General features: G+C 53.0%; 11 protein-coding genes and 1 non-coding gene across 12 annotated transcripts; 8 read left to right on the forward strand and 4 right to left on the reverse strand.

The window, feature by feature from the left end:
- Window position 1: 1 nt before the first annotated feature.
- On the forward strand, window positions 2-1,039 carry SEPMUDRAFT_10186 (uncharacterized protein; the record flags this gene model as incomplete). The annotated part of the gene is made up of 1 exon (XM_016900505.1): window positions 2-1,039. A coding segment is annotated over one exon (1,038 nt), but the record flags the coding sequence as incomplete, so codon positions are not given.
- Window positions 950-2,952, forward strand: SEPMUDRAFT_150810 (uncharacterized protein). The gene is made up of 2 exons (XM_016906410.1): window positions 950-1,436; window positions 1,554-2,952. The coding sequence occupies exons 1-2, from the start codon at window positions 1,031-1,033 to the stop codon at window positions 2,813-2,815; spliced, it is 1,668 nt and encodes a 555-aa protein (XP_016758960.1). The 5' UTR covers window positions 950-1,030; the 3' UTR covers window positions 2,816-2,952.
- Window positions 2,953-3,424: 472 nt separating this feature from the next.
- SEPMUDRAFT_110092 (uncharacterized protein) lies at window positions 3,425-7,024 on the forward strand (the record flags this gene model as incomplete). Its single annotated transcript, XM_016900825.1, has 1 exon — window positions 3,425-7,024. One exon carries the CDS (start codon window positions 3,425-3,427, stop codon window positions 7,022-7,024), a length of 3,600 nt encoding a protein of 1,199 aa, XP_016758961.1.
- Window positions 7,025-7,699: 675 nt separating this feature from the next.
- Window positions 7,700-8,974, forward strand: SEPMUDRAFT_135101 (carbohydrate esterase family 4 protein; the record flags this gene model as incomplete). The annotated part of the gene is made up of 5 exons (XM_016902682.1): window positions 7,700-7,852; window positions 7,949-8,428; window positions 8,480-8,544; window positions 8,601-8,736; window positions 8,789-8,974. 5 exons carry the CDS (start codon window positions 7,700-7,702, stop codon window positions 8,972-8,974), a joined length of 1,020 nt encoding a protein of 339 aa, XP_016758962.1.
- Window positions 8,975-9,099: 125 nt separating this feature from the next.
- On the reverse strand, window positions 9,100-9,802 carry SEPMUDRAFT_110094 (transmembrane protein 85; the record flags this gene model as incomplete). The annotated part of the gene is made up of 3 exons (XM_016900826.1): window positions 9,100-9,175; window positions 9,248-9,562; window positions 9,606-9,802. The coding sequence occupies 3 exons, from the start codon at window positions 9,800-9,802 to the stop codon at window positions 9,100-9,102; spliced, it is 588 nt and encodes a 195-aa protein (XP_016758963.1).
- A 222-nt stretch (window positions 9,803-10,024) lies between these two features.
- SEPMUDRAFT_150811 (Adaptor protein complex beta subunit) lies at window positions 10,025-12,940 on the forward strand. The gene is made up of 4 exons (XM_016906411.1): window positions 10,025-10,305; window positions 10,485-10,672; window positions 10,728-11,168; window positions 11,217-12,940. Exons 1-4 carry the CDS (start codon window positions 10,267-10,269, stop codon window positions 12,655-12,657), a joined length of 2,109 nt encoding a protein of 702 aa, XP_016758964.1. The 5' UTR covers window positions 10,025-10,266; the 3' UTR covers window positions 12,658-12,940.
- Window positions 12,941-13,282: 342 nt separating this feature from the next.
- On the forward strand, window positions 13,283-14,811 carry SEPMUDRAFT_165437 (glutamyl-tRNA amidotransferase subunit A; the record flags this gene model as incomplete). The annotated part of the gene is made up of 2 exons (XM_016908174.1): window positions 13,283-13,538; window positions 13,611-14,811. 2 exons carry the CDS (start codon window positions 13,283-13,285, stop codon window positions 14,690-14,692), a joined length of 1,338 nt encoding a protein of 445 aa, XP_016758965.1. The 3' UTR covers window positions 14,693-14,811.
- Window positions 14,812-14,828: 17 nt separating this feature from the next.
- On the forward strand, window positions 14,829-16,275 carry SEPMUDRAFT_135105 (uncharacterized protein; the record flags this gene model as incomplete). The annotated part of the gene is made up of 1 exon (XM_016902683.1): window positions 14,829-16,275. Exon 1 carries the CDS (start codon window positions 15,043-15,045, stop codon window positions 16,273-16,275), a length of 1,233 nt encoding a protein of 410 aa, XP_016758966.1. The 5' UTR covers window positions 14,829-15,042.
- On the reverse strand, window positions 16,261-19,704 carry SEPMUDRAFT_150812 (uncharacterized protein). The gene is made up of 3 exons (XM_016906412.1): window positions 19,622-19,704; window positions 16,350-19,550; window positions 16,261-16,290 (listed from the first exon to the last, which is right to left on the reverse strand). The coding sequence occupies exon 2, from the start codon at window positions 19,509-19,511 to the stop codon at window positions 18,237-18,239; it is 1,275 nt and encodes a 424-aa protein (XP_016758967.1). The 5' UTR covers window positions 19,512-19,550; window positions 19,622-19,704; the 3' UTR covers window positions 16,261-16,290; window positions 16,350-18,236.
- Window positions 16,590-17,456, reverse strand: SEPMUDRAFT_143459 (alpha/beta-hydrolase; the record flags this gene model as incomplete). Its single annotated transcript, XM_016903045.1, has 1 exon — window positions 16,590-17,456. The coding sequence occupies one exon, from the start codon at window positions 17,454-17,456 to the stop codon at window positions 16,590-16,592; it is 867 nt and encodes a 288-aa protein (XP_016758968.1).
- Window positions 19,705-21,232: 1,528 nt separating the features above from the next.
- SEPMUDRAFT_49128 (NOT2_3_5-domain-containing protein) lies at window positions 21,233-21,984 on the forward strand (the record flags this gene model as incomplete). Its single annotated transcript, XM_016909097.1, has 2 exons — window positions 21,233-21,503; window positions 21,554-21,984. The coding sequence occupies 2 exons, from the start codon at window positions 21,233-21,235 to the stop codon at window positions 21,982-21,984; spliced, it is 702 nt and encodes a 233-aa protein (XP_016758969.1).
- A 4,959-nt stretch (window positions 21,985-26,943) lies between these two features.
- SEPMUDRAFT_t58 lies at window positions 26,944-27,035 on the reverse strand. Its single transcript has one exon. It is a non-coding gene; the product is annotated as a tRNA-Arg (tRNA).
- Window positions 27,036-27,067: the final 32 nt, after the last annotated feature.

The following is a 27,067-nucleotide window of genomic DNA, read 5'->3' on the forward strand; positions in this document are numbered from 1 at the left end:
CATGGGTATTGAAGCACTCCCACAAGCTACAGTGAGAGTGCTGGGAGCATCACAAGTCCTCACTGATCCTGCTGCTGTTGTCAAAGAACTGCTCGATAATGCATACGATGCCAATGCGACCTCAATTGCTGTGGAAATACATAACAATACCATCGATGTGATTCAAGTCCGCGACAATGGGCACGGCGTTGCACCTCAGGATCGACCATTGATAGCGAGGCGTTACTGCACCTCGAAAATATCTCATGATAGCGAGCTCAAAGATATTGGCGGCTCCTCACTCGGCTTCCGTGGAGAAGCGCTTGCGAGCGCTGCCGAGCTGAGTGGATCACTTACCATCAGTACTAGAATCGAAGGGGAGCAAGTGGCGGCGGCGCTCAAGATCAGCCAGAATGGCGAAGTTGTTGGCCAGGAAAAAGCTTCTTTGCCTGTCGGCACCACAGTCCGCATCACTGACTTCATCAAATCGAATCCTGTGCGTCGGCAAGTAGTGCTCAAGGGCACTGAGAACTGCCTGAAGAAGATCAAGCGTACCTTGCAGGCCTACGCATTTGCGCGACCACACGTGCGACTCTCTCTGCGCGTGCTGAAGGCGAAGAACACGAAGTCTGACTGGGTGTATGCTCCGAAGTTGAATGGTAACGCTGAAGATGCCGCTTTCAAGGTTGTGGGCGCAGCTTGTGCCTCGCAGTGCATGTGGTCTGTCCTAGAGTCCGGCGGCTTTTCCTTTCACGCTTTTCTTCCTTGTTTGGACGCTGATCCCAGCAAGATAAGCAATGTTGGACCATTCATATCTGTGGATTCTCGACCTGTGTCAGCTGCTCGAGGAATCTTCAAGCAGGTATCCAAGATCTTCCGGGAAGCATTGAAAAGTGCCGCAGCCAGCCTTGTCGATCTCAAGGACCCATTCCTCTACCTTGAGATTCAGTGTCCGCGAGGCAGCTATGACGCCAATCTTGAGCCAGCAAAAGATGACCTCCTGTTCGAGGACGCCGACGTTGTGATCGACACGGCGCGTAGACTGTTCGCTATGGCGTATGAGCGACAATCGACTGGAGCTCAGTTATTGCGTCCAGAAACTGCCGATATGCCTAGGCAGCAGTTGCAGCAAGATCTGGATAAATCTGCCAGCAATATCCCAGACCGAACGTCTCCTGGACAGGCACAACCCGAAGACCTTGGTGCATTCGCCGATCTGGAGAGTGGGAATGGAGTTCATGACCCTGCCAGCTCAATGGACTGCAACGAGGAGCTGCCCACTAGTAGTACCTATAGGTCGAACATGTATGGCTGCGACGAGGAAGACCTTGGAGTGCTAGACCAACGTACTTCTACGAGTCACAGTGGAGCCGACTTTGCAGAACTGCGGCGCTTAAAGGACGATGTGACGGTAAACAATCCTTGGATTGCAGCCAAGCTGAACGCGTCTGTACGACGTCCCATGCCAGTAGCGGAAGATCAAACATATCTTCGCAATAGGAGCATCAATGCCGAATTGACGACTCCCGTAACCTCAAGCTCGCCACTCAAACAGGGCACTATCGCTTCAGCAGCACTCCCAACGCCTCGGCCTTCCTCTCCATCTCCTGCGCACAATGATGGATTCAATCCTTCGGATCATGTCCCAGACATCCGTCTGGCGCGAGATGGCAGAGTGATCGGCTCGTCAGCGCTCGCGCGACCAGAGCCGTATACTCCGATGTCTTCGGCTAGCACATACAGACATCCGGAGTACAACTACGCTCCGACCTCTGACAATTCTAGAGGAACCCCGCTCGAAGCGATTCCCGACATTAGCTCGAAACCTCGTCGTAACCCACGCAGGGGTCCGTACCAAGGCCAAACGAACAGGCCATTCGTATCTCCAATGACGGATCAGTCTTCACGAGAGAAGGTATGGTTTGACCACTTGCAAGGCGCCGACCGGCCGCGTGCTCCATCGACAAAACGACGAAAGAACGCGTTCAATGATCACGGCGGCCTTGTAGTACAAGGGGAACTGGGCGATTTGGTCGAGGACCCGAGACCAATGACACCACCCCTACGGAACCGCGACATCCGAGACTTCGTCGGCAGGGAGGAGGATGCCTCAGTTGGGTCGATGATAGCGCACGACAATCGCACTCGAGCGGAATCTGCTCTTCGCGTCCCCAGATCGGAGCGTGAGGTGCTTGACTTGAGTGGAGATGATGCAGCTGACGGAAGACCTCATCAAACGCTAGACTTCGTTCCCGCAAGCGAGATTTTGGGTCTGAGCGAGCGAATGGGCTCACAGGACCAGATGTTCAAGCGCGTGCTCAAGCGGCGCAAGACCAGTGAGAAGAGAGCGCTACAGGAAGTCGATCTCAATGCTGTGTCGCATGAGCCTTCGAAAGATCGCACAACATTCGATGAAGAAGAATACCAGCCAGCAGCCGGCAAGCGTACGCGATCCAGACGAAAGAGCTCCAGTAAACTTGGTCGTACCAAGTCTTCGAAGCTTCCACTCGAACGCATACCTCCCGGGAAGGGTACACATGATCTGGCAGTCACTTGTTCCACATCATCGCAGAACATCTCTCGCATGACAGAGAAACCTCATATCGCGAATGCACTGCTTGGGTTCAACGAGCCTGCTCTCCCAATGGCTGACGGCATGGACTCTGCATCATCTCATCTACTGTCCCTTGCAGCCAATCTACATGGCCTGCTCGTGAGCGCTGGAGGTGATGTCGACAGTCCAGGACCTGCAGCATTGCTTTCAGAAGTAAAGGCGGCCTTTGCCGAAAGGAGGGAAGTGCACGAGGACGAGATGTTGATGCCGTCTGGTACATGATATAAGGTATCGTCCGTTCCGCATTCGCACGATACTTTGCTTGCTATGGCGTTTCTTGACTTTTAGCGACGGCGTTGCTTCATGGTGGCGGACGATGGCACCCAGAGTCGCTTTGTGAATTCTCTAATGTTCATACCTATGTACACTAGGAGGTACCTTTGCTCAACTAGGGACTGAGCGTATACATACATGTACCTTACCTCCCTAGGTATGGAGTGATCATCTGCACTCGCTTGCCGTGTGTGAACTTTCCTCGTCAGCAAGAACAATTTCGCCTCCAACTTCTCGAAACGGAGGCGCACTGGTAGCCTTCGTTTCACTTGTAAGACAGAAAGGCCGCTTTGCCTTGAACAGTGTACGACTGCTTGCTGAGCCCATGAAAAGCAGGTGGAGGACGATGCAGTGAAGCAGAATTGTGGAGAGCGGAAAGATGTGACGGGACGGGAGCCCGGCACGGCGCGGACAGGGTTGGAGGGTTGAGGGGGTCTCTTGACGCGTTGATAACGCGAACACCATCCGGGTCCAGCATCTCGCTTCACGCGAAACATCGACACCGCGACAATATCGATACCTACTGAATGGCTCCGTGCCACCGGCAAGTGCTACGACATGGTGACTCGGCCCGCTCGAGCCGGAGCTGGTGGTGGTGCTGGAGCAAGTGAGAATGGAGACGCGCTGGCGCAACTCGACCTGGATCGCAACCGCAACAACCAGAAGCTCAAGTCCCGCTTCGAGCACATTTTCCGCAAATACGAACACGACTTCACGGGCATCGGCGACGAGTTCGATATTCACACTGACCAGATTGTCGTCAATAATGGCCACCTGGAGCACATGCGCAACGAAGCCGACGCGGGCACTACAGCATCATCACACTTCGTTAAGACGTTTCGGGAGAAACTGGCGCACGAGGACGAATCGGTGACCTCGGAAGACGACGAAGACGATGAAAATGAGGATGATGGCAGCGACGGCAGTGATGGCAGTGATGATGGAAGTGATACAATCTCTGACGGGACAGATGCTGAGGACATGTCTCACGCGACGCCTGCCACAGGCCGACTCAAAGTAAGCGAGAACCAACTGTTCAAGCAGCACGAGCTCGAGTCGAGTGATTTCATGGCCCACCAGCCTACTCCACGCCTGCCGCAGCTCTTCAGACTTCTTGCTGGTGCGGGTACCGCTGAAGAACCGCTGGAGGTGCCGGACGATGAAGACACTGATGTCAAGCCGGTGTTAGAATTCAATGCGCGCGATTCATCATCCTCCACATCTGAGCATGTATCAAACACAGTGTTCTCTTCGTCTGCGGCGGCCCTTGCTAGAAGTAAGCGACCAACGAAAAGTGACGACACTGTCCATGCGTTAGGCATGACCATAGCGTCCCAATTGGCTAGGTTGATGGGTGCTTCGACCAAGAAAAAGTCCAAAAAGAGAGCCACTGTTATGCATGGCGCCATGGATCCCGTTTGGGACTATCCTGAATTGACACAGACAAAAAGAACAAAACGTAAGCGTAGTATCTCTCCAGAGCCGCCACGGCCTCATTCAGCTTCCTCGCCTCACACGTCCTCACCGGAAGGCCCCTCGTTATGGGCTGTGCACGACGCAACGCAGCCAGGAAAGCGCAAACGGCGAGAAAGCGCTGCTCACGGTGTAAAGCCATCCCTTCATAGATTCGGCAATGCAACAGACTCTACTGACGGTAAGAGGTGCTGGAACTGTAGCTTGACAAGATCTCCAAGCTGGCGGAAGGGCCCTCATGGCCAAGACCTTTGCCTACCTTGCGGCCAATACTACGAGCATCATGGGCGCATGAAGGGCTTTGACTCTGCATCTCCCCCTACGCTTGATCACGAGGGAGCGGAAAATTTGAGACCGGAAAATGCACCGCAGTGTGAGCCTGTGACGGCACTGGAAGTTTCTGAATCCTTTCAGCATGGCCATGGCGGTTATAATGATGGTGATGATGATGATGACCCTGTGATACAGCACAAGCACAGAAGCTCTCTTGATCAGATGCCAAGGCCTCCAGCAAAGGCGCAAGAGAATGAGTCGACTACTCCAAGCATACCGTACCAGGCAAACACTTCTCGGCCCATGGTGTCTAGCGAGATCAAGCGAAGGACCATTGCACGATGGACAGTTGAGGAGGATGCCTTGCTCATACGACTGAAAGAACATGAGCACCTCAGCTGGGATGAAATTTCACCTCACTTCCCCAGCAGAAATACATTTGCGATACAAAAGAATTACAGCAGCAGATTGAGAGGAGCCCACTGCCCAGGTCGGAAGCTGTTCCATGATCAGCTGGGAAATAATGCGGATGCGTCAGAGACTGAGAACGAGACCGGGGACTATGATAATCAGAACCTGAGTTGGAGTGCGCAGCAAGACGAGCTGCTTGTCGTCCTGCGAGATGACGATGGGCTCCAATGGGTCGAAATTGCAGACCTCTTACCTGGCCATGACCCAAAGGCGGTAGAGCGACGATACATGTTCCTAACGGAGTCAATGAAGAAACGAGGTGTGCCAGATTCTCTCGAAAGCAAGCTCGCGAAGCATTCTCATGTCGCGTCGAGCGGCCTTTCATCCATGCCGCAGCCTGATCCATCCTCGCCTCCCATCGGGGTGTCCACCGCACTTAGCATCAGTGCCTCGATGCCATCTAGCTCTCGTAGATCTGGCAATGCGCTACTCCGACAGGCACTAGGGAACAGCCATCGTCGTACCTCATACTTGGATTCTGTCCCCGTTCGTGCGCCACTTGATCAAGACGTGGCGGTGAGCGGATCGTCCCCTGCCTCAGATGTTACTCCACACAACATTGACGATGATAACGATCCAGTTGACTCTCTGGACCCTCAACGTGCCTGGTCCTCGGCCGCGGCATCGTCACAGCTAGACATGGACATGCAGCACGCACAGGCAGATACTATCAGCGAGAACGATGTTGCTGAAAGTGTCGGCGGTCACCAACGGACTGCGTCAAAAGGCGAGGAGAAAGGTGTTGCCCAGCATAATGGTGACAGGAGGAAGTCATCTAACAGCGACGGTCGTGGCAAGAGGCGTTCTGCGTCCCGATCTGTGTCTATCGATACGGAGCCCGATGTACGCGAGGTTCTTATTCGTAGCCGCGGCGATGAGGAGCAGCCACCCGAGAGTACAGCAGACGACGACATACTCAGCTTGGCACGACCACCCGATCTTTCATGGGAAGAGATCGTCGGTAGGGCTTTCAGCTCCACTAAAAGCAAGAGCATGCCGAATCGAGAACTTTTCGCATGGATCGAATCGAAGTACGGATACTACAGCACAGCGCCACCCAGCTGGAAGAACCACGTTCGCGAAGAGCTTCGCAGAAATGATAGGTACGAAATTGATACTGCCCGGAGGCGAAACAATGTATGGCGAATAAGGCAAGACGCGGATGATCTTGTGGACATCGATGCCCAGGACCACTTGGACGTGCCTTCAGGTTCACTCCATGAGGCCAATCCCGACATGCCTGTGCCGGATAAAGATGGAACGGTAGCCTCTGGCAGCACCTCATCCCAGCAGACTTCTCACTCAGCATCACGCCATGTTACTTTCTCGCCCGTTGTGACGGTCTCGACGCCTATGCGGGTTGAAAGAACGAGAACTCGTGGCAGACCAAAGAAACGAAGTTCATTGCCGATTTCTAGCTTGGAGCGACCCGCAGAAGTGCTGGAGATCGCAGACAGTGACCCCTCAGAAGCGTCCGTTGCTCCAGAGTCCTCGCAAGATACGCATGCAAACCACAGCAGCATCGCAGCATCTGCATGTGCAATCACTCCTCAAGTTGCTAAGCAACCATCAGGCATCAACAGCGAGCCTGAGACGAAACCGCCACTCGAATCTCCGGCGGAACATGAGCCACAGGCTGAACAACCTCTTTTGAGGAAACCCCTCGCCAGAGCCGCAGGGACTAACAACGCAGGACAGACTTCCAGTTCACCAGTGGCCATGAATCGTGCAAAAAACCGTGCAAATGTTTTCCAGACGCCGAAGCGGCCTGACTGGCCTCCCTTAGCAACGGCGAGCTCACAGAGTGATCCAGCGAGGGGGCATAGCACGCGTGTCATCAATCATAAGATCATAACACCCAATCCAGGATCGAGAAAGCGAGTCGTGGAGACACCGCTTCGAGAGTTGGGGGATCCCGACGAGGACGAGCTGGCAGGATAAGCTAAAACGAGTGTTCAGCAGTAGAGATGGCTATGCTCGACGAGTATATCACGCAACATGTAGATCTCCAGGAGAAGGAAGCCTCGGAATGCATAGCATGAGATGCTGACAGGTCTTTCACTTTGTACCTGTAGTGCATATGTACATCGAAGACTCTGCTGCTGGAAGTTATCTTTCACTGTGTCCATACGTGACAATGTAAACTATATCTATCTATACTCTCAGCGATTGATGTTGGACTAGTCGTTGGACTGTTGGACTCCTGCAGATTGGATACTCGCCTCCGATCGGCCTGGCGAGGAGATAGATAGGCCAACAGAAGTTTAGTGCTATCATCATCCTCTCATGCACGACCTACCTCTCGTCGAAGACGTCAAGATAGCGGATAGGTAGCCCAGCGGCCGCCGGCCAGGCAATGAACTGCATGGATTCAGCGAGCTCTAGCTTCCAAGCTCTCGAGCTTCAAACTTACGATACATAGATGAATCTTCACGAATACATAAAACTTCTCATCACATATCTACAATCGTTGTGTGTGGACGACAGAGACGGACGGACAGACTACTCATTAGGAATTCACGCACACACACGGCTTCTTCAAGGAATATTCTCACCTACCTTACCTTACTCACTCACCTACCTCTTACTTACTTGGTAGCATCCATGTCAACAACCATGCCATCACCACCAGCACCAGAAACATACGTGCCCCATCCCACATTCCACTACGATCGCGATTTCCGCGGATATGGAGAGCAAGGTCTTCAAGGACTACAATGGCCGAATAAAGCCAAGATCGCAGTTTCGTTTGTGATTAATTATGAAGAAGTTCGTTTGATTTTACTTTTACCTTTCACCTTACCTCGAAACCCCATCATTTCGCTAACTTGTTCCCTTTTCTTTTTTTTTCCCCTTTTTTCGCAGGGCGGTGAACGCAGCGTCCTATCCGGCGACGGCCAATCCGAATCCAACCTGACGGAACAACCGAGCAAAGCAGCACGGATCAATGAAAGGAATTATCAAGTCGAATCTGAATATGAATATGGATCTCGAGCGGGGTTTTGGAGATTGTTTCGGCTGTTTAATAAATATCACATGCATTTCACCTTGTATGCCGTGGCGCAAGCCGTCGAGGAGCTGCCTGAAGTTGCGAAGAGGTGTGTGGAGATGGGACATGATGTGGCCAGTCATGCGTATCGATGGGTTGAGTATCATGATATGAGTGTGGAGGAGGAGACGGAGTGGATTCGGAAGGCGCTGGTGAGCTTGAAAGGGTTGACGGGCCAGGCGCCCAAAGGGTGGTATTATGGGAGGGCATCACCGCGGTCGAGAACGCTGGTGCCACAGGTGTATGAGGAGATGGGGGAGAAGTTGGTTTGGATGTCGGATTCTTATGCGGATGATGTGGGTGGTCCGCAGATGTACCTATCGGTTGTGGTGGCTGACTTCTGATAGGTGCCGTACTGGATGGATCGTCCAGATGAAAAAGATAAACCTGATGCAAAGGGCATACTGATGGTGTAAGTTACAATCTGGTGGCGCACCGATCTTCTCTAGGGTACTAATGTTTTGCTAGGCCTTACTCCTATGCAAACAACGACTTCAAGTTCCATACGGCAGGATCAGGCTTCCGTGACCCTCAAGGATTTTACATCCACCTTAAAAATGCCTTTGACATGCTATACGAGGAGGGAGAGGAGGGTTCGCCAAAGGTGAGTCTCGCTTGACCAAATGGACTTGTGGTTTCGATGCTGACTGTAATAGATGATGACAATAGGACTTCATTGCCGGATCATCGGTCAACCAGGCCGTGCGAAGGCGCTGAAAGACTTCGTGGACTACATCAGCAAGAAGGAAGGCGTCTGGGTCGCTACTAGGACGGAGATTGCTGAAGCCTTTGCCGAGCAGTTTCCGTATCAGAAAGGGTTTCTGGCAAAGGCCAAAGAGTAGCCAAGCGGATGATGTGCCGGATATGTATATCGTCAGTGTACCAGTTTCAATTCTGCATACATGTCGCTGGACCTTTCTGGAACGTCGTTTTTGGAAAGGTTTGGATTTCGTTAGATCGTCTGTCATCACCACTGCACGTAAATGGCCCGTTCTATCGGCTCTCTTGCAGACTCCCAGGCTAGCCAGTCTGACCTCGTAGTCCTATAGCGATATTAGCACGCGCATTCACTTCGTCACATCGACCAGCTCGAGTTCATGCAAGGCTATACTTACGGCAAGAGCCCCATAGCATTAACCTTCCATATCCCCAAAGCTAGCGCGAGCAGATTGCACCCAATGAATGCCAACTTCACCATGATCATCTGCTCTTTATTTCCCGGGCTCTCCAATCTCGAGAAAGTGTTTTGTATGTTTAGCACCGCTTGTATCGGTCCCTTGAACAACATGAAGACCATCATGATGCTGAAGATCTGGAGGCCATTGCCCGTCATGTACATGCCTATGGCGTTCATGGGCAGCTGTTTGGCGGGCGCGAGGGCCAATTCCCACGCCTTCTTCAACCTTGAGAACCTCCGTGTCAGCGGTGACCTGACTGGAACCAGGTCAAGAGGGGTATAGGGAGGCGGCTCACTTCAGGCTGTCCATCTCTTCCGTCGTAGGTACCTTTCGCGTGGAGACGGCCTTCTTGTTGGCCTTGCTGGAGGCGGGAGCTGGAGCGGAATAGCCCGGGGGGTCGGCAAGGGCGGTGGTGTTCTTGGCCGGGACCAGCGCGGTGGTGTTGAGGTCGACGAGCCATTGCGGCTGCGGTTGCGGGAGGGTGAGCGCCATGGTGGACAGCGAAGAATGGGATGTTCTGCAGATGGTCAACCGAGAGACCTCGTGGAGTTGTCGCTGTCTACAAACGCCAAGAGAAATCCAGCGCTGGGGTCTAGGTTACGTGTGTGCTCGAGCTCCTGCCTCCTGTGCAGGACGCGCCGCGATCACTGATCGATCCATTTCCCGTTGCAACTGGAACTCTACTGCTGCCACCACCTCACTCACTCTCGCTCTCTTCCTCTCCCTTCCTGTGCGCCGCTACCACGACACGCATCACCTCACCCACCAACCGCACATCAAAACCGACATCCTCGACTGCCCCGCACGAGCCGACAGCATCATACCGAACGGCCCCCCTCCTCGAGCCGCATTGCATTGGCCTGAGGCCTGATATCTGTATGGCAGCTCGATCAGTGGCTCGCAGTGAGCGATAGAAACAATTCGATTGTCGCTGAGGCGACAGGACCGTGGTCAAGATGAGCTCTGGCGGACAAGATGCGAAGTTCTTCGCGAGAGTACGTGCCCATGTCGCCTATACACATCTCAAGAGAAAGCCCTTCTCCAACTGTCACTTGTCCTGCCTGAGCACCGTTCCTGGCGAGATACATGACATCGCCAGGAACCTGGAGCTAATGAAGTCTACATTATTGTCTGCTTAAGATTCTGCGTTCTAAGCTTACCATCTGCTCATTAGGGCAAAGTCGCCGAACTCAAGCTCGAGCTCAATTCTGGCGGCGGCAAGAAGGACAAGAACTTTCTCACCAAGAAGATTGCCTTGAAAAAGATTGTGGCGAATATGACCATGAGCAACAATGACATGGTAGCACTCTTCCCAGATGTTGTAGCCTGCACGGGCATCCCGAATCTCGAGATCAAGAAGATGTGTGTTTCTCTAGTAGCGACCTAGATCTCACCACTCAGGCTGACACGAAAGTAGGTGCTTCTTATACCTGGTCAACTATGCGCGAATGAAGCCGGATATCGCCCTCAAGGCACTACCCATTCTGGTCCAGGACCTGGACGACACAAATCCCCTCATCCGAGCACTGGCATTACGAACCCTCTCATATGTGCATGTACGACAATTCGTAGAGGCTTCAATAGAGCCACTCAAGGGCCTTCTCAGAGATCCAGACCCCTATGTGCGCAAAACAGCAGCCTTCACAGTAGCCAAAGTTTATGACCACGACAGACACTTGGTAGAGCGCAGCGACTTGATTGATCGGCTCAATATGATGTTGAGAGACGAGAACCCCACTGTCGTATCGTCTGCTCTGGCAGCATTGATGGACATTTGGGAACGCAGCGAAAGCATTAAGCTGACGATCGATTATGCTAACGCCAGCAAGATTGTTCAGATTCTGCCCGACTGTTCAGAGTAAGCACCGTGAGACTGCTCTGGCTGAGACATCGCTGACGGGTACAGATGGGGGCAGACATACATCCTCGAGGCACTTACGTCCTACGTGCCTCAGGATACACAAGAAGCGGCCCTTCTCGCTGATCGAATCGCACCGCGTCTATCACACACCAACTCTGCAGTTGTGCTTACATGCATACGAGTCATTCTCTACCTCCTGAACTACATCGACTCGGATAAAGTGGTAGCGGGACTTTGCCACAAGTTGAGTCCGCCTTTGGTCACACTCCTGAGCAAAGGGCCCGAGATCCAATATCTCGCGCTCCGGAATGCCTTGTTGATTCTGCAACGACGGCCGGAAGTACTTCGCAACGATATTCGAGTCTTCTTTTGCAAATACAACGACCCTATCTACGTTAAGGTCACTAAGCTTGAACTCATCTTCATGCTCGCGAGCGAGAACAACATCAAAGAAGTTCTCACCGAGCTCCGTGAGTATGCCACTGAGATCGATGTCCATTTCGTGCGCAAGTCTGTACGAGCGATCGGAAAGCTTGCGATCAAGATTGAGCCCGCGGCGAAGCTCTGCATCTCGACACTACTTGAACTTGTTTCCACCAAAGTGTCCTATATCGTGCAAGAAGCCACAGTGGTCATCAAAAACATCTTCCGAAAATACCCTAATCAGTACGAGTCCATTATTTCCACCCTCTGCGAGAACCTAGACTCTTTGGACGAGCCGGAGGCCAAGGCAGCCATGATCTGGGTCATCGGCCAATACGCAGACCGTATCGACAATTCCGAAGTCCTGCTGGAGGATTTCCTGGACAGCTGGGCAGACGAGACCCACGAAGTGCAACTCGCGCTTCTCACCGCGACCGTAAAGCTGTTCATTCAGAGACCGACGAAGGGTCAGGACCTCGTCCCCAAGGTGCTCAAATGGGCAACAGAAGACACCGATAACCCCGACTTGCGAGATCGTGGTTACATGTACTGGAGATTACTGAGCAGCAATCCTACAGCTGCAAAAGGCATCGTCATGGGCGAGAAACCTGCCATCACGGCGGAAAGCGAAAAGTTAGATCCGGTGACACTCGAGGAAATGTGCCTCGTGGTCGGCACGCTGGCCACAGTATACCTCAAACCCGTTCAGACCGTCTTCCGGTCCACACGGCCTCGAAAGCTGCAGGAGAGCCCGGCTCTGCAGCGCGAGAAGCTGCCGTCGTGGAGAGCGCAACAAGAAGCGAACATGGTCAGCGCAGATGCTCAAGCAGCCATGTATTCGCTCAGTGGGCAGCAACAGAGCGGCCAGGTGCTAGACGAGGCCGATGCTTACTTTGCGAGCGTGGGCGCGCAGGGTGTTGCAAACGACGGCCTCGCCTCCAGTCTTGGAGATGGAATGGGTCACACAGAGCAGATGTACATGGTTAATCAAGGACAAGGCTTGGGGACAGTGAGGCCGATGACACATGTGCAGAACGGCGAGGGGGACCTATTATCGTTCTAGGAAATGATAGTTGAAAAGGAAGGGGGACTGTGGAGTCTCTCTCTGTCAGCAAGCTTCGTTGCTCGCCGCGTTGACTCCCATGTCAGATCCTTTGATATAATACCCGGTTATTGCAAGCCTACTTGTTCCTCATTCGGCTCTCCCGCCGGAACTCGAGTCTCCGTTGCAAGGCGATTGTTCGCATATAACTGCAACCCACCCGTGCACCACAATGCAGAGTGAACGAACATGTAGTGTATCCGCTAAAACCTTTATCACAGCTATAGGTGGTGCAGGCCTATCTGGAAACAACCGGGAAGCAGCCGTGTGACGGCACGCTGGACACAATGGGACAAAGCGCCGAAGAAGAGTGAGTGATGATGATATGGAGAGAGGAGAGAGTTCGCCTATTTCTCGCGCGCTTAGGTACCTACCTTAGTTCTGGTACAATAAGGTACCTAAGGTACATGTAGGTAGGTAGGTATACATGAGATCTATCTTACTTGACCTATCTACCTATCTACCTACTTCATCAATTTTCTTCTATTCTTATATCATTTTTCATAGTAGCATTATCACCAAGCACCAAGCGCCAAATATCAAGCAACATCAACATCAACATCAACAAAGAAAAAGAAAAAGAAAAATGTCCCAAGAACCTTTCCGCCTAACAGCCACCGAGGCCTTACAAGCCTTCGATTCCGGAAACTTGACAGTCGAAGTCTACGCACGTTCACTTCTAGATCGTATTCACAAACGCGATGAAGTAGTTCGAGCATGGGAATTTTTGGATCGTGAACGGGTGATTGAGCAAGCGAAAGCTTTGGATCAGGTACCTAGGGAGCAAAGAGGTCCGTTGCATGGTGTAGCTATTGGGGTGAAAGATGTGATTTATACCAAAGGTATGTAGGTGTCTTGTGTACCCTGTATATATATACTTCACCACGAGAGAGACATGACTGACCCCAAAAAAGACATGCCCACACAACACAACTCGGCAATCTACAAAGATAGCTTCCCCGCCATCGACGCCGGCAGCGTCGCTATCCTCCGGCAAGCCGGTGCCCTGATTTTCGGGAAAACCACCACCACCGAATTCGCAGCAAACATCATCGGCACCAAAACCGCCAACCCTCACGCTCCCCATCGCACCCCCGGAGGTTCCTCCTCGGGCTCAGGAGCGGCTGTAGCGGATTTCCAAGTCCCCCTCGCTCTAGGGACCCAAACCGGCGGCTCGACGATTCGTCCTGCGAGTTATAATGGAATTTACGGGTTCAAACCGACGTGGGGATCGGTTTCTCGTGAGGGCCAGAAGATTTATAGTGTGAGTTTGGATACGTTGGGATGGTATGGACGGAGTGTAGAGGATTTGGAACTGTTCATCTCGCTCTTCGCGATGAAAGATGATGCAGTTCCTCGCTCCTTGAGCGATACTGGAGTGCGAGGTCTGAAGTTTGGGTTTGTGAAAACGATGGTGTGGGATCAGGCCGGTGAGGGAACGCGGCGAGCTTTTGAAGATGGAAAGGCACGACTCGTTGCTGCGGGGGCAGAAGTGGAGGAGATGGAGTTTCCCAACGAGTTTGTGGATTTGCCTGCTTGGCATACGGTGATGCTGTACTCGGATGGGAGAGTCTCGTTCCTGCCAGAGTATCGCATCGGGAAAGCTTCTTTGGCTGCGGATTTGGTGGAGCATGTCGAGGAGGCTCACGGGTACACGAGAAAGCAGTATTTGGACGCTTGTGATGGCATTGCTGCGCTGAGACCCAAATGGGATGCTATTGCGAATCGCTACGATGCGGTTGTTGCACCTTCAGTGCCAGACATTGCGCCTGAAGGCTTGGAGAGGACGGGCAGTGCAGTTTTCCAGAGCTTCTGGACGGCGTTGCATGTGCCGATTGTGAATGTTCCCGGGTTTCGAGGCGAGGACGATATGCCCATTGGACTGAGTCTCACTGCGGCGAGATACAAAGATCAGGCATTGTTGAATGTCGCGAGAGAAGTGGGAAAGGTGTGGGTGGCGAGACGTCTGGATCTACCGGAGACGCGGAACGATTGATCTCGCCCTTGTGATGATGATAAGGGAAGAACATTGAAGCTCAGATACCTATGCCAGTGTTCTTGACTGCTGTCAGCCACATGGATGGTGTTTCCTACCTCAAGGTACTTGTATTTGTGATATCACCCTTTGTGCCTTCCAAGCACATCTCAGGAATATGAAGGCGGCAGGAGATCTGCTTGAGATCTCCTTTCCGACCTGTTCTAGTGGCCAGCCTTCCACGCACTGATCTAGGCTGCCCGGGAATCTTCTTGTCTCTCCAGAATTCTTTGCGCAGTTTGCTAAGTGGCACGCAGAGGGGAAAGTGTTTGCCACAAGCCCGTTTCTGCCACTATCATAAGTGTGTTCGAATGCCGGAAGGGGTCACGCTCTTCCAGCATCCAGTGGATATGGCACAACTTCAAGCGGCCGGCGGAGCTGACAACATCTCGCACGAAATCCTCCATGCTCTGGATCCATCTATAATTATCAATGACATGCATGACCAATTGCATCTGCAACCCTCTGTTCGCTTCCAATTCCTTATGTTGGTTTGGCAGCACGTTCACCATAATTGTGGCAATCGCGGCCACCTGGGCAAACCGCATCGTGCTATCGATGCCCCTTTGCCAGCCCACATACAGCCCGCTATTCGATCGTTCTTGATCACATACGGACACCAGATTTGGCCCGACCCTGGCGATGGACGTGCTCGACAGCATTTGACTCCTACCTCTCGCTACTCGTACAACGGCTATTGGAATGCGCGTTTCGGCGCCCACGAGGTCCACGAGCCTTATATGTCTCTGCATGGAAGCGAGGATGTGCCTGGGAATCCTGGTGATGTTGCACCAGGTGTCATGGTCGCCGGAAACACTTCTTCGAAGCTGGATACCGTTCTTCGGCTGTATTTCTCGGCCATGTTACGACTGCCGGGTGGTGGCGAGGGTGGAATCGTGGCAAACACTCTCGAACCAGGTCAATTGTTGCAAATCATAGTGGCTCCACAGCAGGATCAGCAGCAGCAGCAGCAACCACACCCAGCGAGGGCGACCTATGTTCCACAGCAACAGCAGCAGCAGCAGCAGCAGCAGCCAGAGTCACACCCAGCGATGCCGAACTATGCTGATACATTCGAACATTCGCTTCATAAATCACAGCTGAGTCCAGCCATGGCGACCAATCCCTGGGCGCAGTCCAGCTCGTCGTCATCATCAGCATATGTGCAGCGTCTCCACGCCTACCTTCACCCCAACGAGCCGTTCCAAGACCAGCAACAACAGTCGTCAGACCTATCTACTCATCAGCATCAAGGCAAGCCTCAACCTCGGGCAGCAAACGCCTTGCCTTTCGTGCCCACGATTGATGCTGCGCCCACCGGCCGCGGCCGAGGGAAAACGAAGCAACAGTCTCAGTCCGGCCTCAGATGGACCAAGAGTGTCAGACCTGGTGGCGGGCCAGGCGCCAGATTGCCTTTTCGTGAAGAAGTATCTCCGAAGGATATGAGTGGGCAACCAGAAGAGGGCGATAAACGAGGACGTATGATGGACACGAGAGGGAGGAAATCCGGTGTCAAGTTTGGACCTGTAAATTGGGGTGCCTAAGTTCCTAGTGGCGTACTGTACTTCGAAGCGAGGTAGTCAGTGCATTGGTCTATCGACGGCGCTCGTATACGTACGTCTTGCACGTGACATTGTTGTCATCGGTGCTTGGATGGCAGTTTAATTACTGCAGTAGGTAACATTCTTGTCGGTTATGCGAAGTCTTGGCAATAGCAATAGCAATGGCAACAGCAACAGCAACGTGCAAAACACAATCCTCGCGTGTAGTCTACAATTTACATCAAGTGTCCGCCTGTTCAATCAAGCATCTCTCAATATTTATCAATCATCTCAGTTTTCGTTCCATCTTCATTAAATCAAGCCTTCACAAACTCCTCGACCGCGCTCGCAAACTGACCCGGATCTTGGACAGGCGCAAAATGCGAAACCTGCGTCAACACTTTCAACGTACTCCCCGCAATCACCTTGGCCAGATGTCCATGTACCGCCAAATTTACCGCTTCATCGTGCTCGGCACCCACAATCATCACCTTGGAACCATCCGAAATCCGAGCAAGATCCGCATCGCTCCAATTAGGCATCGTACCTTCCAAGGTGGCGACCCGGGTGGCGAAATCGGTGAAATTGGCTTGAGGCTGTAACGTGGCGTATTCCTTCGCGCATCGCGAGACAAATTCTTGATAGATGGGTGTGGAAGTGAAGGTCGCGTTGGTATCCTTGTAGGATTGGAAGCCGGCGAAGACGAACGCTTTGGCAATGTCTGAAGAGATGGAAGGGTCTAATAAGCCTGCGAGAGTGGTCGCTGCGCCGTCGGACCAGCCAACCCAATAGGACGAGGAGATTTTCAACTGGGAGCGGAGGAGGTTTTGGGTGTCTCGGGCGAATTGGGGAAAGGTGAAGACGTCGTTGGGCAAGTAGGTGGATCTGCCGTGGCCGCGACGGTCGACGGCGATGACATGGTGGGATTGAGAGAGGCGGGAGATGACGGCGCCGAAGTAGGCGGAGTAGCCGAGGCCGCCATGGATGAGGACAATGGGGATGTTGTTGCTGTCCGGTGATGCGGGTTTGTTGTATTCTTGGTACCAGAGCTGCACGCCGTTTATGGAGGCTTTGACGTTGCTGATGGGAGCGGGAAGGGCGGGCGTCGGTGGGAGGGTTTCCCAGATTGCGCAGAATGCTGTGCCGGTGCTGGCCAAGGCCAAGAAGAATGTCCGGAAATGCATGTTGGTGGTGTGATACGCGTAACAAGAGGTGGGTCTATACACGAAGAGTGAAGTGGCGTGGATCGGGTGATATGTGTGTGAAGGAGGCGATGGTGACCGGGTTCGTAACTTCGTACAGAGTGTCTGCACGGGAGTGTATCATGTAGATGCCGTCGGGCGTCCACCAATCTGAAGCCATTGTTTTGCTTCCCCGAGAAGGTTTCACGCTTCCAGGTGCAAAGAATCTGGATAACGATAGCCATGATTGACCCGGGCTAAAAGTCTCGCAGATTGACTCAATATCCACCTATGGGGAGGTCGGCCGATGTTCAGCCCTACGGCGTGAGAAGGCGCCACCCAGTTCGACAATTTCGGCAGCCGCATGATGCTGGCAGACCTGGCACGTGGTTGCAACCATTCTCTGGGCGACTAAAGCAAACATGGAACAACAGCACGGCAAGTCGAAACAGGCCTCACTCACTGACCTGTACTGTCACAGTCTGGCACTCTCTCACGTCTGCCTCCGAGCCTGCGCGTGCTCCTCTTCTGGCTCAATTACGACTTTCTTACAACCCGACCGGCGAGGCACTTCCATCCTGCAAGGAACCGGATCATCTCTTCCACCATGGCGGCGTCCTCTGTCTTGTGTGGTATCATTGCTTTCTTTTGCATTGGAGTGGCTCGCTTGATACCCGGCTGAAACGTTCTAGCATTGGGTCAGCTGAAGAAGAGTATAGGTCTCTCGGCGTGGCTAATCTGGTAATACGGCATCGCATCGTGACAGGCTCAGAATAGCATCATTCATCGCCCAAGGGCCTTCACTCTCTCTTCCAGATCATCGACCCAGCCCTTGACGAAGCTCCCGTTCCTACCATTATCTTCACCGTGCCGCCGAACAGCTCCTTCGACCTTCTGGAGTCCTTCGCGCCACATCTTCAGTTCTTTTTCCATCTCTGCCTGTCTACTTTCGATATCATCCAGGTCTTGGCTCGCACTTGCTGCTGTTGTATGCAATGTTCTCAAAGAACGCAGTCTCGTGACTAGTGCGGGCACAGTAGGTGATAAGGATTGTAGACCTGGTAGAAGTGAGTAAAGTGTCTCGAGACGCTTCATGTCATCAGATGATAGAAGAGCTGGAGCCTCGCTCTCTTCATCATTCGAGCCAGCAGTTGTGTCCTTTGTGCTAGCAGCTGCTTTTTGAAGCTGCGCCAGATTCTGAGCTTCAGTCTTGAGTTTTTGAATTCGTGATGTAGCTTGCTCAAGAGAGCTGAGAGATGCTGCGCTCGTCAAGCTGGCTATTTGCTGGTCTAACAGCGTCAAGGTGGGTAGAAAAGGCGTGGAAGTTGTATCAAAATCTGTCACAGAGTGGAGCGACGCAATGCCCAGTGCAGTTTCCAGTGCAGCCAGTCTCTGATCGAACACGGATATCCTCGCAAGTGTGTGCTCGTCGCCTTCTGGGACGTCCCTATCGGCTCCAGTATCAGGTATGGCGATCGTCGGCGCATCATGAAAGACACTCTCACTCTGATTTCGAGCATGTCCCTTCTTCCTTTTAGCTTTCTCGGGCAGTTGCGCCTCAGCCAGTATATCGCAGAGCTTCTCAGTGGCATCTAAATGGTCCTCATCGCCGTCTCCATTCTGCTGCTCGCCCCTCTCTTTCTTCTCCGCCTCGGCCTCCGCCCGGCATTCCTCCACCTCTCTACGCAATCTCGCAATCTTTTGCTCCAGCGTCTCATCATCGTCCCGTGTCCCGCCGCTTCGCTTGACTCTGTAGCCTTTTCTTCGGCCGTCGACCCTGTCGCTGAGATCCGCTCCCTTGGTCTCTATGGCACGACTCGTCTCGCCGAACCTCCTGCGAGCAGAGCTGGGAAACAACCGCCGCGTGTTGACACCACCCGTTTCATCATCGTCATCGTCGTCGTCTGCACTGGTGTCGTCGGTCTCGGAAGGAAGGGGAGGTGAAGAGCGGTTTCCTGCTGTGCTCGCTGTCGTGTCGTCGTCGGGAAATGTTTCATAGACGTCAGGGGCGGTGTCCAGATGAGGCAGACCAGGTCGTTGCACAGGAGCCGTTGCCATTGCGTTGCTGATTTGATATAGGAAAAGGTAAAGTGCGGTCTGCGTGAGTGTAAGAGCGGGAGTAGGAGGTAGTTAGATGGAAACAAGTGAAGTCAAGGGTTAACACGAACCTGACGCGTGGCAGGCAGTGTGCGACACTACAGCTCTACCTGCTGCAACTGTTTTCGAAGCGCTTCGAGATATCATACAGCACAGAGCACCTCATGCGTGAAGGGAAATACTACAGACTTCGTAGTCGTAGAGTGCATCGCCATTAGTGGCAGACCCTAACTGCCTCAGGCGCCCTACTGGAGGAGGGGAGAGAAGAGGGAGAGGAGGCCAAGCAACGCGGCAGGAACCTTCTTTGGTGACTTGCATGAGATACCCACCTTGGCGGCTTGGCCCGCCCGCAAGCTCATACACGTCGGAGGTCAAACACGCCGAATGTGTGCCCATTGCTAGGAGGTATACCTACCTACATGTAGGTACCTACTTACCCTCACTTTCACCCACGACATACCCAACCGCCTTGGTCACAACTCGGAAAAGCCGTCCAGACAGCCAGCTGACACGACGAGGGAGAATACTGGGATCCAGAAAGGCTACGACCGCGACGGTGACGACGACAGTGCACGATCACCGCCGAGAACGAGTTGGGGAGAGAGGAAGGACACATCCAGACGTACACCACACGATGAACGCCCGTAGCGGTACGTAATCTTTGTATGGTTCTAGGCAAGACGTTCATGGCAAACCACCGGCCACGCACGCGCATCCGTGGCAAGAGGCAGCAGCAGCAGCGGCAGCACCGCGTCCTACTCACAACAGACTACTATTAAGACAGCAACCCAGTGACTGACGAAGATGTCGATGACACAGGCAGCCAAGCGCAATCGCTGCGCAACATGAACATGGCTTCGTTCGGTGCACAACCCAATGCACGTCAGAATTCGCGCCTCCAAAACACGCAAAAGACGGGCTTGGGGAATGGCAATGCAGGAGCGGGCTGGGCATTTGGTGCGCCCGCATCGGGGAGTGGATTCGGAGCACCGGGGCTGTCACGTCCACCGCTATCAGGCTTTGCACAGATCATGGGTGGTGGAGGTCAGACGCAGATAGACATGAAGTAAGTCTGCCGACTTCATGCGCCAGCTGTGGACGTACCAGGAGCTATCTTTGTACTGACGCACGGCAGTGACTTCCCGACATTGGCCGGGCCTGGGCGATCCAACTACAACTCCAATAGCTGGAATAGTAATGCTGTCCGGCAGGCGCAACCCCCACAGTCTTCATCGCAGCCACCGATACAACAACGAGCCTCCTCTACAGCACCTTCGCAAGTCTCGGTGGACCAGTACGACACCCAGCGCTCCCAACAACATGACCGTGCCGGTACAGGTCGCTCTGATTTCACACCCCAGAATGATCATCTCTCATCCAATGGAGAATCATCACGGCAGAACGGCCTAGGGAGCAGTGCCCTTGGGTCTCCGAGTGACCCAATGCCTCTGACGAATGGTCAGCAGTCGCAACTACCTGTCCGTCAGGCATCTGCCTCCAGTCAACAAGCACCTATCGGCAGTGGACAACCTACGTCGCAAACTCAGCCTGGACCGCCGCAGCACACATTCAACGGCCCGTCGCCCCAGCCTGCATTGAATGCGAAGAGTTGGGCAGAACTCACTGACGACGAACGGTATGGTATGACCGGGCTGATGGCCCAACTCGAGGCAAGGCGTGCTATGGAGTCGAACCAGCCGATAGACGACACGTTACCGCCCTGGGCGCGAAACAGTGCCATGCTGATAGGCCAAGAAGCCCACGATCTTGGCCTGGAACTGAACAGTCCAGATCCTATCTACTCCACATTCTCAGTGTTTCCGACTCGAACGCCGTCCGACTCCGCGTACGACTTCAGAGATCATTACACTGTGCCATCGTTCCACGTGCCTCCCGCCTATACTGTCAATAACGTTCCGGAAATGGCCAGCAGGATGCCTGCTTTCAGCGATGGTAAGCTGCCGATTTGAAACAAACTATCAAGTTGTCACTAATCCTTACAGAAACCTTGTTCTGTATCTTCTACCAAATGCCGCGAGACATCATGCAAGAGCTGGCGGCTTCGCAGCTTAATCAGCGTGACTGGCGGTGGCACAAAGTTTTGCGGAAGTGGTTGCAGAAGGACACCCGAGAAGCAAATGCAGGTGCTGCACCGTCTCTCATTGACCACACCAATGGTGCACCCATCGGTCAGGACCCTATTCGTCTCAACGATCGCAGCGAGCGAGGCATCTACATCTTCTTCGAGGAGAAAGACTGGCGGCGGGAGCGTCGCGAATTCACGCTGGATTACGACTCTCTTTACGCTGTGCCCCTGGTGGCTCCAGCAGGTGCGTACCACGCTGGCGGCCGGGCCGGTAATCTTAGTATCATGAACGGAGGACCTGTTGGAGGACCGTCTGCGGAACAGAACGCAATGACGAGCCCATCGTAAAGCAATGGGCAGGATGCACATTGGCAACCACTGGTAGAAACGATCTTTTGGACGAGAGACACGAGCATCTGGAAAGCGAGTGGCCGCTACGAGGTGTATTTCATCTCCACTAGCCATGCGCAGGCTCGAAATGCCAATCGATTCGTTCGGCTGAGTGCCTTCTCGACTCATTTTATGTGAGGACGCAGCACATATGCCACATCATCACTTGTCTACACCAAACCCAGTCCAACCTTCTCCTAAAGCAGCACGTCCTGTTATACATACACCTCCCTGACCAGCGTCGTTATATTGACTATTTTAGGCAGCTACTGCCAAGCCAACCAGACGATCTCGGAACTATTGTCAGCAGCTTTGAGCCATAGGTAAGCACGAGCGGTGCTGAAACAGGGCATATGATCTCCACCTATGCAGGTCAATTGCGCTAGACTGACTTGACTGCTCTCTCAGCTAAATTCGTACGGTCAATATTCCGAGTCATGCATTCAGCGGATCGAGCTTCTGGTTCGATGACATGCAGTGATAACTGCAGCTTTCAGCTGTCTGGGGGCATCTCTAGCCTGTAGCGCTCGGCAGATCCCCTCTGGTGTGCATATCCCCTAGGAGGTACGAAGCGTGATTAGAGTGCTCTCTACCACCTCTTATCACTTGACGATGCCCTGGTTCTGCAACATTCGGCAACTAGCACGGCGAGACATAGCTGGCTGCGGACGAACTCTTTGGGCCGCTGCCGTTCTACTAGAACAAGCCGCTACACAAATACATTGCAGCAAGTAAAATTTGCCTCTGCCTGTGGCTTCTAAGCGAGGCCAGCCCCAGGGCCCCAGGGCCCCAGTGGTGCAGCCGTCATGCAATCAGTGCTGCAAGCTCAGGCGGTCATGCAGTTCCTATAGGCTAATTCGGTTATGTATTAGTCGGCTACCAGATCTGTCACGCATCGCTGCATTGGAATAGTTTGCGAACGGACTAGACGACTTGACGGGTGGTTCCGGCACGTGGCGAAGCTCAATGGTTGCATTGTGGTTGGTAGATGTCGCAAGTTTAAAGTGAACTCTAATCTTGCCCCAGCCCAGCTTCACGACAGAGCCCTTCGAAACAATGGCCCTATGATAAAACAAAGGGGGTAACTTTGACTGCCAGAACCGATGTCTCTAGGTGCCTTTTCTACCGAAGGCATTGTGAGCTGGCCACTTGGAAGGAGAGGGACAAGAACCAAGATATGTCCCTCGGCATAGGGCTTCGGTCGGTATTATGATTCAATGGTGAACACTAGAGTCAGCCACCGACTCGCCGGATCGAATCATAACCGAGAGGAGCACACCCCGGAGTTCTGGACCGTGCTCTCGCGCCCCGGACACTGTCAAGTCCAGCAGTCTGGCGACTCGTATAGTATGGTATGTCCGCAGCAGTAAATAATGGCCACGCCCCTCGACCTCGATTTGCTTTCCTGGATTCTGCTCTCGTCGATCGATTCGGTTCCTCACATCACTCCTTCTTTTGACGATTGATGCGAAGGAATTGATCGATCAGCGTTACACAACATTCGATCAGTGCAGTGATACACAACAGCCACTCCTACTGGCGATCAGTGCAGCGATACACAACAGCCACTCCTACTGGGACAACTCATGGCGCCCGCCAAGAAGGACAGCCTGCTCGAGCAGTGCACTCAAATCATCGCTATTGGCAATGGTATCGCAGTGCACATCTTGGAGTATCTCGCTATTGTCAAAGAACCTCCTCATGACTTCAGAACGCTGGCGGTCGAGTTCCTGGAAACATCAAGGGCTCTGTTTCCTGCCAAAGCTGGGCTCTCTCGATCGTCCGCCAAATTCCAGGCCGATGTGACTACACAATTGCAATCCAAATTCTTGCTGACGAAGAATGCCTTCCTCGTTCTGGACCAGGTGGTCAACAAATTCCTGGCCAATGAGAAGAAGCACAGCTTTGGCAAATTCGGACGAGGCTTCCGAATGATGTTTGCGGATTCCGAGATCGAAAAGTTGAGACTGTCGATGAATCAATGCAAAGCTGAGCTCAGCATCAGCACACTATTGTTCTCGTCCATACTGGGAGATGGCAAGATGGATGCCGCTACGGCTATTGGCTACACAGCATTGGCTGCCATTCTTGAGCTTCCCGATCCGACCGTTGGCAGTCCTGCATCTCAAAAAGACATGTACGCCAGCCTTTCGCCAGATCGCAGAGCGTTACCGCCAGTTCCCTCGCCACTGAATTTCGCCGCTCGCGACTCCTCGCTACCGCGCACCACACCAGAACCCACCCCATCGGAGCGGTCGCAACCACGATACCCAGAGTCTTCTGGGAAAAGCATGGCATCTTCACCACTATCTCAATTTCCGCCAAGTGATAGGAGTTCCGTAATGATGATGCCGGGTGACAACGGATCTGATATCACTTCACTGTTCTCCTTGGTGACGGAGCAGGAGAACCTAACATCATTTCATGACAAGATCACCAAAAATGCCATCAGAATCAAACTAGATCCTCAACAAGCGCACCGAAGAGCGCCCTCCAAACGTAGTGTCGCATCAACAGACTCTGCAAAGAATGCTCTGGTGACCGCCACGCAACAGAAGGATTACAAGATGATTGAGCACCTGCTGGACAATGGAGTGCACCCGGAACAGTCTTTACTCAAGGAGGCTCTCATCACGCATGACCTCTCGACTGTACGTCTCTTTCTGTTGTATGGTGCAGATGCCAATGTCAAAGATCCCAGGGATGGTTCGACACCACTGTACACGGCGACTGGCTCCTCGTTCTTCGAAGCCGCGCAGTTACTGGTCAAGTACGGCGCAGACAGCAACATCTCGACGGGCCCGTACGGCGAAAGTCCATTCGCAGTATCCTTGACCAACAGCAAGGCACACTTTGCCCAGCTGTACCTGCAACACGGTGCCGATCCCAATATTCAGATGGGCAACGGCGAGACTGCTTTCACGCAAGCAATGAACAAGCACACTCCCGCCAGCCTCGTGGATCTCATGCTGGTTTATGAAGCCGATCCAGGGTTGAAGAACGCTCGTGGTGAGACGCCTTTGTTCAGGGCTATCAATGCCGAGCGACACGATCTGGTCACATATTTGCTCGAGCACGGTGCGGACCCGAACATGCCTGGCCCCAAGATCGTGCTTTGGCCTGCTGTACATCAGCCAAACATGCTGCAGATCCTGCTCGAGCATAAGGCCGATCTCCGTCGAGCTCCTGGTGTCCTGGAACTGGCCACATCCATCAATTCGCGTAAGGCTATCGACATCCTTATGAAGTTTGGAGCCGATGTCAATGCCAAGAAGGACGGCATTTACACTCCTTTGTGCTCTGCCATCCGTGACAACCACGAAGACTTGGTCGAGACTCTACTCGCAGCGCACGCCGATCCCAACCTTCCCGCACTGGAATATCCCACCTACAAGTGCGTGACTTACCACCGGACACACATTCTGCCCAGTCTCCTTGCCGCCGGGGCCGATCTGCACAAGCCCAAGGGAATCATCGAACACGCCGTTGCGCACAATGACCGTGATGCCCTCGTCTTCCTCCTCGATCACAAGGTCGACATCAACGCACGCAGTGCAGCCGGCAACACCGCGCTCACGACTGCCATTCGCGAGAACCAACACGAAGTCATCGACTTCCTCCTCTCGCACGGAGCAGACCCGGCCGTCCGTGGCCAGGAATGGCCGATCTCGATGGCGGTCAAGCACCCCGAAATCCTGGCCAAACTCCTCCCCTACATCCCCACCTCCAAAATCATCAAAGGAGCCATGGAAATGGCCGTCGTCGCCAACCAGCTCGAAAGCGTCAAACTCCTCATCGGCAAAGGCGTCGACGTTGAAGAGAAGAACGGCGGTGTCTTCAGCCCCCTCACCACATCAATCCGCGAGAATCGCAAAGAAATTTTCCACTACCTCATCGACGAAGCCGGTGCAGACCCTAACCTCCCCGGCGAGCATCTCCCCATCATCAAAGCCATCCGTCGTCATCGTGAAGACGACATGAGTTATATCCATCATCTCCTCTCCAAAGGCGCAGATATCAATCTCATGTACCGTGGCTGGAACGCCGTCCTCCAAGCCGTCGACAATGGCGATACAAAAATTCTATCACTCCTCGCCAAGGAAGGTCATCCTGATTTGTCCGCTCGCGGAGAAGATGGGAAGAGTGTCTTGGAGGTGATGCATGAACGCGGACTCGAAGATGAAGAGCGGATTTTACTCGGTGGGAGAAGTCCGAGTCCGCAGATGAAAGTCGCGTTGAGTTCGTTGAGGGATTTGGTCTTGTGACGTGAGGAGATGATGGCGGGTTTGATGGGAACTGCGTTGTGAGTATGTGTGAGTTGCTTGCTATATACCCTTGTTCCTGTTTTTGTTACCTCTAGCTGGCGGGTTGGTTGGCGTTTTGTCTTTTACTTTTCTACTTTTTCTGGTTTTTTGTTTCTTTTTTTTTGTTGTGTCTAAAAGAATTTCTTATGTGTGTGGTAAGCCTGATTCTTGAATGTACTTTGAGCAGTAGCGTACGGTAGTTTAGATGTGGTTTTGTCTACCCACAGAATTAAAGTGGCATTTTGGTAATCATGAAAGGAGTGTTTTTTCCATCTCATCTGCCCAGTACCTCCTCACATATTAGCAGGCAGATGGCCCTTGTTGTTTTTCTCCTGCATGTAGTGTTTGCTCAATGACTGGGTTGTATAAGGTTATCCTCATACTGCCTGCTGCTATGAAGGAGGTTCTGAGACGTTTCAAGCAATGAGAGCGAGCAATCAGGGCCATTGAAGTTCAGATACATACTCTCGAACATATCGATAACCTAAAACCAAAAAAAAAGAACTTCTTACATACTCCTCTATTCTCCCATCCACCAACGTACATCGATATAATTATGCCATAATCCCGTCCTCAAAACAAAAGGACTGGATGCCAGCGACGACATATACTACGACCATCATGGGACTCGAACCCACAACCTTCCGCTTCGGTACTGACTGTGTTGAGTAGGAGGCGGACGCTCTACCATTGAGCCAAACGGCCACGTTGACACAAGATGTGCCCATCAAACTCTG

Source organism: Sphaerulina musiva (assembly GCF_000320565.1).
Source record: "Sphaerulina musiva SO2202 unplaced genomic scaffold SEPMUscaffold_8, whole genome shotgun sequence".
NCBI lineage: Eukaryota > Fungi > Ascomycota > Dothideomycetes > Mycosphaerellales > Mycosphaerellaceae > Sphaerulina > Sphaerulina musiva.